Source organism: Helianthus annuus, chromosome 10 (assembly GCF_002127325.2).
Source record: "Helianthus annuus cultivar XRQ/B chromosome 10, HanXRQr2.0-SUNRISE, whole genome shotgun sequence".
Lineage (NCBI taxonomy): Eukaryota > Viridiplantae > Streptophyta > Magnoliopsida > Asterales > Asteraceae > Helianthus > Helianthus annuus.
The window spans coordinates 23152447-23166763 of NC_035442.2; the positions used below are offsets into that span (position 1 = coordinate 23152447).

The 14317-nt window shown below is 40.4% G+C and overlaps 2 protein-coding genes across 2 annotated transcripts; one reads left to right on the forward strand and one right to left on the reverse strand.

Annotated features, from left to right (window-relative positions):
- Positions 1-3761: 3761 nt before the first annotated feature.
- Positions 3762-4411, forward strand: LOC110884216 (monothiol glutaredoxin-S2-like). The gene has a single exon (XM_022131897.2). The coding sequence runs from the start codon at positions 3785-3787 to the stop codon at positions 4160-4162; it is 378 nt and encodes a 125-aa protein (XP_021987589.1). The 5' UTR covers positions 3762-3784; the 3' UTR covers positions 4163-4411.
- A 7783-nt stretch (positions 4412-12194) lies between these two features.
- On the reverse strand, positions 12195-12780 carry LOC110884213. The gene is made up of 2 exons (XM_022131893.2): positions 12334-12780; positions 12195-12254 (listed from the first exon to the last, which is right to left on the reverse strand). Exons 1-2 carry the CDS (start codon positions 12778-12780, stop codon positions 12195-12197), a joined length of 507 nt encoding a protein of 168 aa, XP_021987585.1.
- Positions 12781-14317: the final 1537 nt, after the last annotated feature.

Genomic DNA, 14317 nt, shown 5'->3' on the forward strand with positions numbered 1-14317 from the left:
AAGTGTTTCAAGAGACACTTTGGGGTTGTGACAAACGAAAGTAGGAAAGATTTTTCGTTTGTGCATGGAATAGGAGAAGTGAGAGTGCCGGTGGACGGCAAAGACAAGACGATCCCGTGCGTAAGTTATGCACCAAGTCTAGACAAGAATGTTCTAAGTCTAGAACAACTCTTGTTTCAAGGGATAGAAACGGTTACCATGGGGGATACGTGTGTGTTAAAGAAAATGTTTGGTTGTCGGTCGAAAGGGTTCGACATTTATGAGGACAAGTCGGAAGTCGACTTGGAACAAGATTATCTCAATGCGTTCTACGATAATCTTGGCATTGACAACGGCTACAAGAAGGAAAAGAAAGAATTCCAAGAATGTTTGGGTGAATACTACGAAAGGGAATTCGAGAAAGCAAGAAACAAGAAGAAAGTGTACGGTGAAAATTCAAAGGCTAGAAAGAAAGAAGTTGTGTATTCCAAGAAGGCGAAAAAGGCACTTTTGATCTACATCGAAGGCGAGAAAGATAACCCGCGTCAATCAAGAGAAACGCTTCGGGAACGAGCGTTAATTCTCTCACAACTCGAGGAGGACGTCGTTGAAAGAAACATGATTATGGAAAGTTGTGTGGAACCGGGAGATCTTATTACATTGCACGAGGAAATAAAGAAACACCAAAGGTTATTCGATGCACCGTTCGAAGAAGTCTTGGTTTGGTTCATTACGGATTTCCTCGGGATCGTATGTGAGAAAGCAATGCCGCCAGAACTGATCGATGGCCGAGACCTTAGTCTCATATTATTACACCGCATCGTGAAGCACAACGGAGGGTTCAAAGAAGTGATGGAGAAAAATATGTGGGACGTGATTGCGGCCAAATACGGTTACGAACCGGATGATGCATACGAGATGAAAGTCGCCTACATCTATTACTTGGAACTAGTCGAGTGGTACTTCGACTACATGAAGAAAGAACGTGAAAGAAAGGAAGATGGCATGGCTGGAAATTCAAGTAACAATTGCGGTTGGCTCGACGAATCAAGCGACGACGACGTGGTGGTCAAAATAGAGGTCACCAACAATCGCAAGGAGTGATCACGGCCGGAGACTCGGATGTTCTTGCTTAGGGCGGTGAATGAAGAACGAATTTTAATCAAGTCCATCCGAGAAGAAGAAACGGTTTTCGGGCCGGTATCGTTTTATTTATTTGTTTTAGTTTATAATGGGTCAAAACAGTTTATGTCTATATTATGTATTTGGGCCGGAGGCCAAGTCTAGTGGGTCGAACAATGTGTCAAGTCCGTTAGGTTAATGTAGCGATTAGAGAACAAGTGGGTTTGGGCCAAGAGTTTCATGAACCGGTACGTCAAAGTTAATAACCGCATGAGCGGTTATCATGGGAACGACACATCCCTTCGTTTGAAGCGTTGTGACTGTTGAGACGTATCCGTTCATCGAGTATAAAGCCGGCTGCAAATCCCCCTTTGTTCTTTGTTCGGTTCAGTTATTCAAGTTCCTGTATTTACAAGTGATTGTTATTCAAAGTTCAAGTTCGTTACAAGTTATATTCGGTTAGTTTCATTATCATTCACAAGTTAGTTTTGTTCGATTCATAATGATGCACTGTGATTATTGTGGGTTGTATGAAAACGATTGTGTGTGCGGTCACAACACCGTCCGTTCCGAATGGTCCTGGGTTTCCGATGACGATGATACCAACATGTTATGCGTGCTGTCTAGCCACTTTTCCTTAAGAGGAATTTTTCATGTGTATGTTATGTGTGCTGTCACTTTTCCTTAAGAGGGATTTTTCTTATCTCACCCACATCTATAAAAGAATATATAAAGCTTTGAGTCAGCATCCTTTTTCCTTTTCTGGAAGAGGGAAAAGTGAGGGAATAACAAGCCCACCAATCTAAAAAATCAAAAAAAGAAATATGATGCCAGGACTCGACTATGCATTCCTATTTATAACCTCATATAAATTTACTTTATTTGCTAAATAACAAGTAGAAATGTAGATCTAGCTGTCATGTGTGGATACCAACCGTTCTTATGAAAAGTCGAACATAAAAGTTCATACATCTATTAGCCAAAGAAATAGCAAGATCACTAATTTTATAACATGCAAAGGTTATATACAACTTTGAGCAGCTATAGTGTGACATACAAAAAAAAACAAATGGCAATGCATGTAAGACAAAAGATGATAAAAAAACAAGAAGAAGAAACTACTAAGGATTGTATGTTTAATATTGGTGTGGTGAAACGGTAGATACCCCTAAACAAGTATCCCTTAGCTTTATCTATGGCCAGTTTTACAAATTGATTCCAAAGTTCAGAACCCAGCTTATCCTTTTCTTCTTTTATTTTGACCTTTTCAGCCAAAGATACGTGGCGTAATCTAATACCAGAAAATAAGAAATGTGAATACCCTGCTGTACGGTTTTATACGTTATCCTTCCTTCGAATTAGATACCCTGCTGTATCGATCCCCATGATTCTGAATTAAAGAAAAAGATGGGAAGAGAAGAGATGTGAGAATATTAGAATATCGATAAATAAGATAGCCTAGGATTTTCTAGAGACATCAGAGTGCCTGCTGAAAAGGAATACAATGAATTGTAATCACCAATCGAATTGTTAAGCAAGTTCTCAAACATGATACTATTTTTGACTTGTGACTACTCATTGACATGTCAACTGCTATGATATAACAGCTTGCATGTTCCAATTTTGGTACAAATACAAAAGTCGATGAGACCCCTCTTACTTTAGCTATTCTTATTCCTTGTATAGCTGTTAAACTAGCATGGTGTGTGGAGAAATTACTTAATGATAAGCACAATATTTTGACTAAGCACAGGGCCGGTCCTACGTTTTTGCAGACCCTAAGCGAACTATAAAGTGGGGGCCCTAATTTCGCCTGACAAACTCTCCTCCAATCCCGACGCCATGGGTGATTACCCTTATATTTTTCGGCTAGTGATAGCCGATAGCCTAGAAATTGAAAGCAGGTTGCTATGGGAAATGAGAATGATGATTGCGGCTGTATTTTGGCGCTTTAGGCCGCTAAATAATGATGATTAGGTCGATGGTGGTTGTGTTGTAATAGCTGGAAATCAAGGCGAAATGGGCTTTTGAAACTTGGCCTTTTTTTTGCCAAACAATATTTATTTTAGACTCCTTCAATGAAAAGTTTTGAAATAAACGTATTTATTTGGGTCTAATACATATAACTCTATATAAAAACTTTCTAAAAATTTGTACGCCCTAATTTTTTGGTGGCCCTAGGCCCGTGCCTAGGTTACCAAGCCTATGTCTAAGCAGTACTCAAAGATAAAAATAAAATCCATAAGAATATATTCACATCCATAACTTTTCATTCTACTTGTAAAAATGCCATGTGATTTAATCATCACAATTATATGCTTTATCACCGTGCATATCTTTTATCCAAATGTGTGTTTCTTCTTAACTTTTGGCACAATGAGTAGACGTGCATCTAGGTTACTGGAGTCAAGGACTATCCCTTAGGTTCTTATAGAAGAAAAACAGCTTAACTAAGAATCAGTTGGTAATTGGTATCCCCATATAACAAAAGATATCAAGATTGAAGATCTTAAAAGATATCTATGGCCACCTTTAGAATATTATTCAATCAAATTGCAATCTAACTCCTGTGGCATTCCATTTAAGATAAACATAAAAGGGTAATCTTGGAAATTACCTAATACTACTCGTATCCACCTTTTCCCTCCTTTATTGTCCTCTAGTTCAGCTATATATAGCCTCAATGGCAGTTCAAATTCCTAAAAGCAAACCACTTACCATAAAACCATCTTACAGTTATCCATCAGAGAAAATGGCCGTTGTCACAAGATTGGTGAAAGATAGAGCAGTGGTTATATTCAGCAAGAGTTCTTGCTGTATATGCCACAGCATTAAGACGCTAATATGTAGCTTTGGGGCAAACCCAACTGTTTATGAGCTTGATGAACGCCCAGATGGTCAGCAAATTGAGAAGGAACTCATAGCCTTAGGGTGTACGCCATGTGTCCCAGCTGTTCTTATAGGACAGGAGCTCGTTGGTGGATCCAATGAGATCATGAGTCTGCATCTCAAAGGAATGCTGGTCCCAATGCTCATTAAAGAGAGAGCTATATGGCTATAGTACAAATGCTATAGCCATAAACAGAGCATTTTCTTAAGCTCCAGTGGTAGTCCGGTATACTTGCCAACAAATAGGAAAGTATGAATAAGAGAATAAACAGAAAGTCAAATGGCATTTTATCTAGCCATCGATGTATGATATATGTAATTTGTTTGGCCTTAACCCTTTTCTCGTTAAGGCATTACAAACATGAGAACGATAGTGAATACGATCACAGAATAAGTAGCAACTCAGATCGCATTTTGTAACAATGTACATTCAAAATCCTTAATCGTTTGGCATTTCAGGTAAGATATTCCTAGCACTAAATTTCAAATTTAACTACCACAAAACAGCTCTAACTGACAAATTTTAACTGGAATATATCATGTTTTCTAAACTTATGGCTACTTCATAAGTTTTCCAAGTGAATCCTGCCTATCACTATCCACTATCCACCACTATCAAAAGAACAAAGATGAATCTACGTTTCCTTTCGATACTCAAGCAACTAAAACTCAAGTTAAATAGCGTCCGTATAACAATTAACATAGAAATGAAGACACAAACTAACTATTTTGAAATGCATACAACAGCTATATGAAAATAAATGCAATTCAACAGATAAACACACACGAATACCGCAAGCGTTTAACCCACAGTAATACACGCACATTGGAAGCAGATAATACATAAATAGTCTAGAATAAGGAGCGAGATACCTATTACAGGGATTGTCACATCGATGATGGAGATGGAGATCAATTCGATTTGAAAAGTTGATTCATGTCCACGGACGGTTTTTGTCTTTTGGTGATATTAAAAAAACTTCTCCACTCAATTAATATATTAATTTTTTAATAGTATATATGAATCAACAATGGACATTAGTTTTTTTTAGATGGACGACTTTCTTGTATTAGGCTACCATACTCCCTAAATTAGAGAGCCCCGTTGTCTCATTCCTGTCAGACTATGTTGTCATAACCGGGCTCACGCTGGTTTCAGAGTTTAGCTCGGGCGTTCCCCTAGAAAACCATACCGCTGACTGCCACTTGACAGCCGTTGTGCCACCGCAAGAGCTAAACACTCTCTGACATAACACACGGTAGGACAAAAACCCGGGTGGGCTCAGATAGAACCCGACACCTCTACAAGGAGGCTAGGCTCTATCCATCATTGTCATTGTCTGATCCACCAAAGTGACACAAGTGGGATTGAACTTGGGTCTCCATTGGAGAACCCAAGCCTTCCTACCACTAGGCCACAAGCGGTGGATATAGACATTAGTTAGTGGCACAATCACATGACATTTTTATCAACTTCATGTACTCTTCACTGTCATGAGACTTCAACTCACCAATTTGTGATCGTTTTAAATAAAAATTCATATAATCTTATATGCTATGCTGAAAAAAGAGTCATGAGACATTAACTCGTCAATTTATGATCGTTTTAGATACAAATTCATATCATCTTATATGCTTAAAAAATACAATTTTCTTCACTTAATCAAATTTTGACATTTTTTTTTTATTTCACAAGTACAACAACAACAACCGTACATAATATAATCCCACACATAGCAAAGTTATTGGTTGAGTCTGGGAGGGTGGGATATAGGCAAGCCTTATCTCTATCCCAAGGAATAAAGAGACTACTTCCAGTGACACCCCTAGCTCCAAAGGCACTTCCAACCATAAGAATCAAATGAAAAATAAAAAGGCAAATAACTATAAAAAACAAGATAACATATGGTACTAAAAAAGTTCTTTTTAACGCTAACAAACAAGAAATATGTGAGAACACGTAAAAGAAACATATTTAACAATATATAGACACACAAGCCAGTAACATGCCTAGGTCACCAAAAAAAATTGAAAAACAAGGCTCCTAAGACAAGACTAACAACTAGGATGCTCTCCACTTACACTATCCAACCTGGACATAGTGCGCTACATGACTATCTACCTCCCCATCTCTATCTATGAACAAATGATCCTAAGTACTTGAACTTAGTTGCATGCGGGACCACTTGTTCCTCAATGGTGATCTAAGTGTCATTTTCATCGCCCGCGCCACTAAAGTCACAATAAAAGCACCAAGTCTTAGAGCGCCTAATCCTTAAACCTTTTTCCCTCCAAAGTTGCTTGCCACTCCTCTAACCTTGTATTCAGGCTCTGTTTACTTTCGGCAACTAATACAATATCATCCTTAAAAAGCAGGCACCACAAAACTGCCTCCTGAATTAACTTTGACAACTTATCCAAGACAACCGCAAAAAGAAAGACCCTTGGTAGAGCTCTACCTCCACGGGGAAGAAATCCGTATCTCCTACAGCCGCACGAACAGTAGTTTTAGTCCTAACATACATATCCCTAATTACGTCTATATACTTTTCAGAAACCCAATATCCTCCAAACTCTCACAAATTAGTCTGTGTGGCACATTGTCATATGCCTTTTTCAAGGTCTACGAACACCATGTGTAGATCTCGCTTCTTCTCCCAATACTTTTCATCAATCTCCTTAAAATGTATTGGGTCGATGTAACCTTTTGAACATGTACTTTTGGGGTCTTGTAACTCTTAAAACTATTCGGTATCAATGATTACGTTTTAATCACATAGTTGTTTGCTTAATTGAATGCTTGAAAACCTTTCGTACATCGCACCTCGCTTGGCTTCCGCTGCGGCAGGGTGTGACGGGGAATGAAAAAAAATGTGTTCGGTTGATCAAGGTAATGGAATCACCAATTACATAAGACATTTCATTCCCTCAAATTCATTCCATCCATCCCTTTGTTTTTTTGCATCTCATTTCCTCTCTCACCCTCCACCAACACAGCCCACCACCATCACTACTCGCCACCCACCAGTAGCACTACCACCGCCACCGTCGATAACCATCACCACCACCGACTATCGCCACCCATCGTTGTCGGCACCCCCACTACCTATCATTATCGCCCCCGCCACCGATATCACTACCACCACCACCCACCAACACCCCACCCCACCCCACCTCCGCCATCCACAACCCACTACCATCGCCCATCGCCGATTTTATACCATCATTTTTTCCTTTTCGTGCCTACCAAACAACACAAGGTAATGATTCATTCCATTTTCACATGGTAACTAAACAAGACCATGATTTCATTCCTTTGTCAATTCCATTACCTCATATCAAACAAACCCTTAGCTATTCTGATTCTTTGCTATTAGACAGTTTTTAAATATTAGATGGTATTTAATATTAATCATTGTATAGGGTATTGAATTGTAATATCAAACTCTATATATAGTGGTTATTATTGTATTCATTATTCATTCAATTCAATAATACAGATTTACTTTATTCTAACTTGGTATCACAGCCAGTTTTTTACCGAACCCTACTTGCCGTCAGCCTTAACCCTACCTGCCGTCAGCCTCTTCTTCTTTTTTTTCTCCGGCGGCTCAACCCCTTCTCTACCACCTGCACCAGCTATCCATGGCCACCCTCCCTCTATTTACTACTCGAGAGAAAACTAACCACAACTCCCATAAGTTTGCCTTCACTCTTACCCATACTAATTATGGGTATTGGAAGGCTATGGTTGAACCGTTTCTCATCTCAAACTCTCTGTTTGGGTATGTTGATGGCACTATTCCCTGTCCGGCGGCTAAAATATCCGAATCATCTTCCACCGATAACCCTAACCATGCTCGCTGGGTTGCGAACGATGCCCACGGTCGCATGCTAATTATCTCCACTGTTTCTGAATCCTCATTCCAGCATGTTCAAGGCAAAACTTCCCGCGAGGTTTGGCTCTCTCTTGAACGTGCCTATGCCCCGTAAACAGCTTCCCATGAATACACTCTAAAATCCCAGCTTCTTAAACTTACCATGAAGGGCGATGAAAAACCGGTTGATTATTTAAGTCATGCTCAGGAGTATGCTACAGCTTTTGCCAATATTGGTGAACCGATAAAGGACAAGGATCTGGTCATGTTTGCTATCTCGGGTCTTCGCGAAAAATATAATGGTTTGAAAAGTAACCTTTTGGCTCGCTCCCCTTCGGTCCAGTTTCAAGAATTACATGGCCTTCTCACCGACCATGATTACATGTTAAACAAGACCCATGACCCCACCTCCCCCCGGTTCCCCAAGCCTACAACACTACTGCCGGTGTCTCCCCTATTACCAACCTTCAATCTCAACTTCAAAATTTACAGCTTCTTGCCACCCAACTTGGCTACCACTTGCAGCCGGTTAACCCACCGGCTCCGCCCACATCTGTTCTTGGCCAACCCCCTCCTCAAGCATATTTTGCCCCGCGTTCCTTCAACAACAACCGCGGTTCTCGACGTGGCAACTCCCGTGGTAATTCTCGTGGCCAATCCAATAATTCTCGGGGGCGTGACAATGCATATCAGAACTGGCAGTTTGGTTGGGCTTCTACTCAGAACACTGTTTATGGTCATTGCAACCGGTGTGGTATTGGTCATCTACCAACCCAATGCCCCACCCAATCAGGCTCCTCTCGCTCTTCAAATCAGGCGAATTTTGCTACTTTTTCAGATGGCGGCTCGGCGTACGAAGCTTGGAAACCTGATACTGGGGCTAATGGTCATGCTTCTCCGGATTTAGCGAGTCTTGACAACTCTGAAGCGTATCACGGTAATGATTCTCTCCATGTTGGTGACGGTACTCCTTTACCCATTTTTCACATCGGTTCTAAAACCTTCTTTACACCTCATATAACGTTTAACCTTTCTAATATTTTGCATGTTCCTGCCCTTAAACAAAACCTACTTTCTGTGCAAAAATTCTGTTCTGATAATGACGTTTTCTTTGAATTTCACTCTTCCTTTTTTTTGTTGTGAAGGACGAGTCTACATGCACTACCCTCCTAACGGGTCCAAGTGAACAGGGTCTATACACAATTCGCCTACCTCACCTCAAATCACTTCCCAAAGTTGCTTTCACTGCTGTCAAAGAATCTTCCACCATCTGGCATCATCGACTTGGTCATCCCCACCGGCGTGTTTTGCAGTCTATTATTTCTAGTTATTCTTTACCTATTTCTACAAAACTTTCTTCTTGTTTATGTACTTCTTGTCAGTTGGGAAAATCATCTAAACTACCTTTAAAACTTTCTACTTTTCATAGTTCTAATATCTTTGATGTTTGGGGACCGTCTTCTACTTTATCTTTTGATGGTTATCGCTATTTTTTATTATGTGTGGATCATCATTCTCGTTACATGTGGTTTTACCCTTTAGCACAAAAATCAGATGTCTATTCCACTCTTAAAAACTTCATAACTATGGTTGAACGTCAATTTAACACTAAATTAAAAACTATTCAAACCGATTGGGGCGGTGAATTTCGCAACCTAACACCCTACGTTACTTCCCTTGGCATCATTCATCGGCGCTCTTGCCCTCACACTAGTGAACAAAACGGCATTGTCGAACGCCGTCATCGGCATGTTGTCGAAACCGGCCTTGCCCTCCTAGCCCACTCCAATCTTCCTCAACGTTTTTGGTCTTTTTCTTTTGAAACCGCTACGTATCTTATCAACCGTTTACCTTCTCGCACCTCTTCCAACACATCTCCTTTTCTTCATATTTTTCATCATAAACCCGATTATTCCTTTCTCCGTGTCTTTGGTTGTCAATGCTTCCCTTATCTTCGTCCCTACACCCGTCACAAAATCGACTTCCGCTCAACTCCTTGCATTTTCCTTGGTTATAGTCCTTTTCATCACGGTTACCGGTGCTTCGACCCGGTCACCGAACGTGTCTATGTGGCACGTCATGTTCGCTTCAATGAACATGTTCTTCCGTATCGTGACTCTCCACAACCCGCTCCTCCTCCACCCATCTATACCTCAATTTTTCCCCAACCACCACCCCACTCGACCCTTCACAGCCCGCTGCCACTTTTCAAAACTCCACTACGGCTGTTCCGCAATATGAGCAGCCTCCACAGTCTCAACCCGAGGTTGCCCCACCGCCTATCCCACCTCAGCCTCCAACCACTGGTGACCCTCAATCTATACCTCAGCCTATACCCCCTCCGCCACCTCCTCCTCCACCTCGGCCCCGCCCCTCCAATCTACGCCCTAACCCGAAACCTACTGATCGTTTCAGCCCTTCGGCCTATTATTCTCACACTTCCACTGATCCACTTATCGAATCTACTTCTTTCACCGTTGCTAACAAGTCACCGGAGTGGCGTCTTGCCATGAACGAGGAGTTTCAAGCACTTCATAAAAACGGGACATGGTCCTTGGTCCCTTGTGTCAATAATACTAACTTGGTTGATTGTAAGTGGGTATACAGGTTAAAACGAGATGCACAGGGAAACGTAACTCGCTATAAAGCTCGTCTTGTCGCCAAGGGGTTCCATCAACAACATGGTGTTGATTACCATGATACTTTTAGTCCGGTGGTGAAGCCTACTACTATTCGGGTGGTATTATCTCTTGCGGTTTCTCATAAATGGTGTATGCGACAATTAGACGTGCAGAATGCCTTTTTACATGGCACCTTGCAAGAAACGGTTTACATGAAACAACCCCCGGGCTTTGTTGATCCACAGCGGCCGAACCATGTTTGTCTCTTACACAAGTCCCTCTACGGGCTTAAACAAGCACCGCGGGCCTGGTTTACCCGGTTATCCACGGCACTTCAACAACTTGGTTTTCATGGTTCTAAAACTGATCCCTCTTTGTTCATTCTCAACTCACGGGGCTCAGTTGTGTATATTCTGGTCTATGTTGATGATATTATTATTACCGGGAACAACAACCAAGCTATAGATCATATTATCACTCGTCTCAGCTCAATGTTTGCCATCAAAGATCTCGGCCCCTTGCACTACTTTTTGGGCATTGAAGTTGTGCGTAGCGGGCTTGACCTTATTCTGTCTCAAAAGAAGTATATTTCGGATCTCTTACATCGCTCTGGCCTGTCTGACTGTAAACCGGTTTCTTCTCCGATGAGTTCTTCTCAGGTTCTTTTACCTAATGACAGTCCGTTATTCTCTGATTCAACCAAATACCGTCAAGTTGTTGGTGCCTTGCAATATGCCACATTAACACGTCCTGATATTGCCTTCTCGGTCAATAAAGTTTGTCAATTTATGCAAGCTCCATCTGAAAATCATTGGACAGTCGTTAAGCGTATTTTGCGGTATTTAAAAGGTACGGCTGACTTGGGCCTTCGGATCCGCCATCATACGGACTCGGTTCTTCATGCTTTTACCGATGCTCATTGGATCGACTCTGTCCAGGCCTATTCTGACTCTGATTGGGCTGGGTGTCCTGTCGATCGTCGATCCACGGGGGGATTCGTTGTCTATATTGGATCTAATCTTGTTTCATGGTCAGCCCGAAAACAACGCACTGTGTCTCGTTCATCTACCGAATCCGAGTATAAAGCCCTTGCGGATACCGTGGCAGAATCAATCTGGTTAAAGGCCCTTCTTCATGAACTTGGTGTTACTACAAAATCCTCACCTACACTTTGGTGTGACAATTTGGGAGCCACCTATCTTTCGGCAAATCCGGTTTTTCATGCCCGCACAAAACATGTTGAAGTTGATTTTCACTTTGTTCGTGAACAGGTGGCTCAGGGGGATCTAAGTGTTAAGTTCATCTCTACTAATGATCAAATAGCTGATGTGTTTACTAAGCCGTTGTCTTCTCAACGCTTCTTGTCTCTACGGTCCAAGTTGCAGAGAAATTACTTAATGAAAAGCACAATATTTTGACTAAGGGGTTGTTTGGCAACATCTGAATCAATAAGTGTTGAATGAATAAGAGGTCTGAATGGGTAAGAGGCTCTAAACCAATAAGTGTTGAACCAATAAACTGATGTTTGGTTGCACCTCTGAATGACGGTGTAAAATGACATTTTTACCCCTCTGAACTCCTTTGTAAAAATCAATATACCAATCTAACCAAACAATTAACAATCTATTTCTAATCATACATGTATATAATATATATAAAATAATACTAGGGGTTTAATCGATACTCTTATCAAATTTAACATGGTTCACATTCCAATATCACCAATTATCTCATGCTGCCTACCCTCTGTTACCAACTGATTTAACTGCAAAAATAGGTCCATAAAAAGATTAGATTGGTAGCAAGATGTTATGGATTAGGTTGCAATACTTCAAATAACATACCCAGCCGACAATATTAAGGCCTTTCTCTATGACCGAAGCATCGGTGGAGGGAGGAGGCCGGTGGATGGAGGAGCCGGTGGAGACGGAGGGCGGCGGAGTGGTGGAGGACGGCGGAGGAGAACGGAGGCTGTAAGGGCGCTGCGATGGAGGACTGTTGCGACGTGGATGGAGGGCGGCGAAGTTGTGGAGGAGAGGAGATGATGGCGGCTGTGAGGAGAAAGATGATGATGTTGGCTGTGGAGGAGAAAGATGATGTCTCTGTGTATTGAGGAGAAGAGGGGTTGTTTGTTTTGTTAGGGCAAGGGTATGGGTGTCCAATGTTTTATTCAGATGTGAAAAGTAGCTGAACCATTCAGAGCTGAATGGTTCCATTAAGAGGTGAAGTTTTTGTGAACCAAACAGCCTAGCCTCTGACCGATTCAGAGGCTTGCCTCTTAATAGAGCCATTCAGATGTAAACAAACAACCCCTAAGCAGTACTCAAAGATAAAAATAAAATCCATAAGAATATATTCACATCCATAACTTTTCATTCTACTTGTAAGAATGGCATGTGATTTAATCATCACAGTTATATTCTTTATCACCCTTATAAGCATATCTTTTATCCAAATATTTGTTTCTTCAAATATATATATAGGGGCAGGATTTAGGGAAAACAGTGAAAAGTGTGAAGGACTGTTAGTAAATGTCAAATTTATTTTCGTTTTAAACTTTGGGGAAGAAGCAATCTTACCTCAATATTCCTAACTACATTATTACATGTCATTCATTGACAACTTGAAACAATACTTAAGATCTACAAAAACCTGATTTAAATGTCCTTTCAGACATTTGAAGCTTGTTGAGAAATAAAACCTTTTGATGGTTATTACTTATAAATTGGAGTAAGAGAAACAATAGATGGATAACCTATGTTTGTTAACATTGCAATTGGTGTATAATCGCAAGTTGGACGCATTAGAAAACTGAAGTGCATCTCAGTAAATTACTTGCATAAAACAAATATACCACTACTTGGTACAGAAAACAAATTATAAGTGATGACATTATTTGATTACGATGAACTCTATATAAAGAATATGAACATATGTCTGTTAACATCTTCTTTTATGGTCCAAGTTGCAGGTCCAAAATGGTAGACATTTGAAGCTAGTTTCACTCAAACACCAAAATACCTATTAACATCATGATAACTGATGCTGAAATTTCACTAGTTTATTGCTGCTGATTCTGGTCCTGGATTCTTTTAGAATAGCTAAGTTGTTTGAGTGAAAAAAAGAAGAGTTAATTACTGTTTTCGTCCATTTGGTTTGTCAAAAATCACTATTTCAGTCCATTAGTTTAAAAATTGCGATTTCAGTCCCTGTGGTCTCACTTTCGTAACCATTTCAGTCCACCTCGTAACTATTTCAGTCCCTGTACTTAATAGAATAATGGATTGAAATGGTTACGAAAGTGAAACCACGGGGACTGAAATGGTTACGAAAGTGAAACCACAGGGACTGAAATCACAATTTTTAAACTAATGGACTGAAATAGTGATTTTTGACAAACCACAGGGACGAAAACAGTAATTAACTCAAAAAAGAAACTCTTGAATAACTAAACGTGTTTTCATAAGTATGTTATGCGTGCTGTCTAGCCACTTTTCCTTAAGAGGAATTTTTCATGTGTATGTTATGTGTGCTGTCACTTTTCCTTAAGAGGGATTTTTCTTATCTCACCCACATCTATAAAAGAATATATAAAGCTTTGAGTCAGCATCCTTTTTCCTTTTCTGGAAGAGGGAAAAGTGAGGGAATAACAAGCCCACCAATCTAAAAAATCAAAAAAAGAAACGTGATGCCAGGACTCGACTATGCATTCCTATTTATAACCTCATATACATTTACTTTATTTGATAAATAACAAGTAAGAAATGTAGATCTAGTTGTCAGGCATCGAAACCAACCGTTCTTATGAAAAGTCGAACATAACATTTT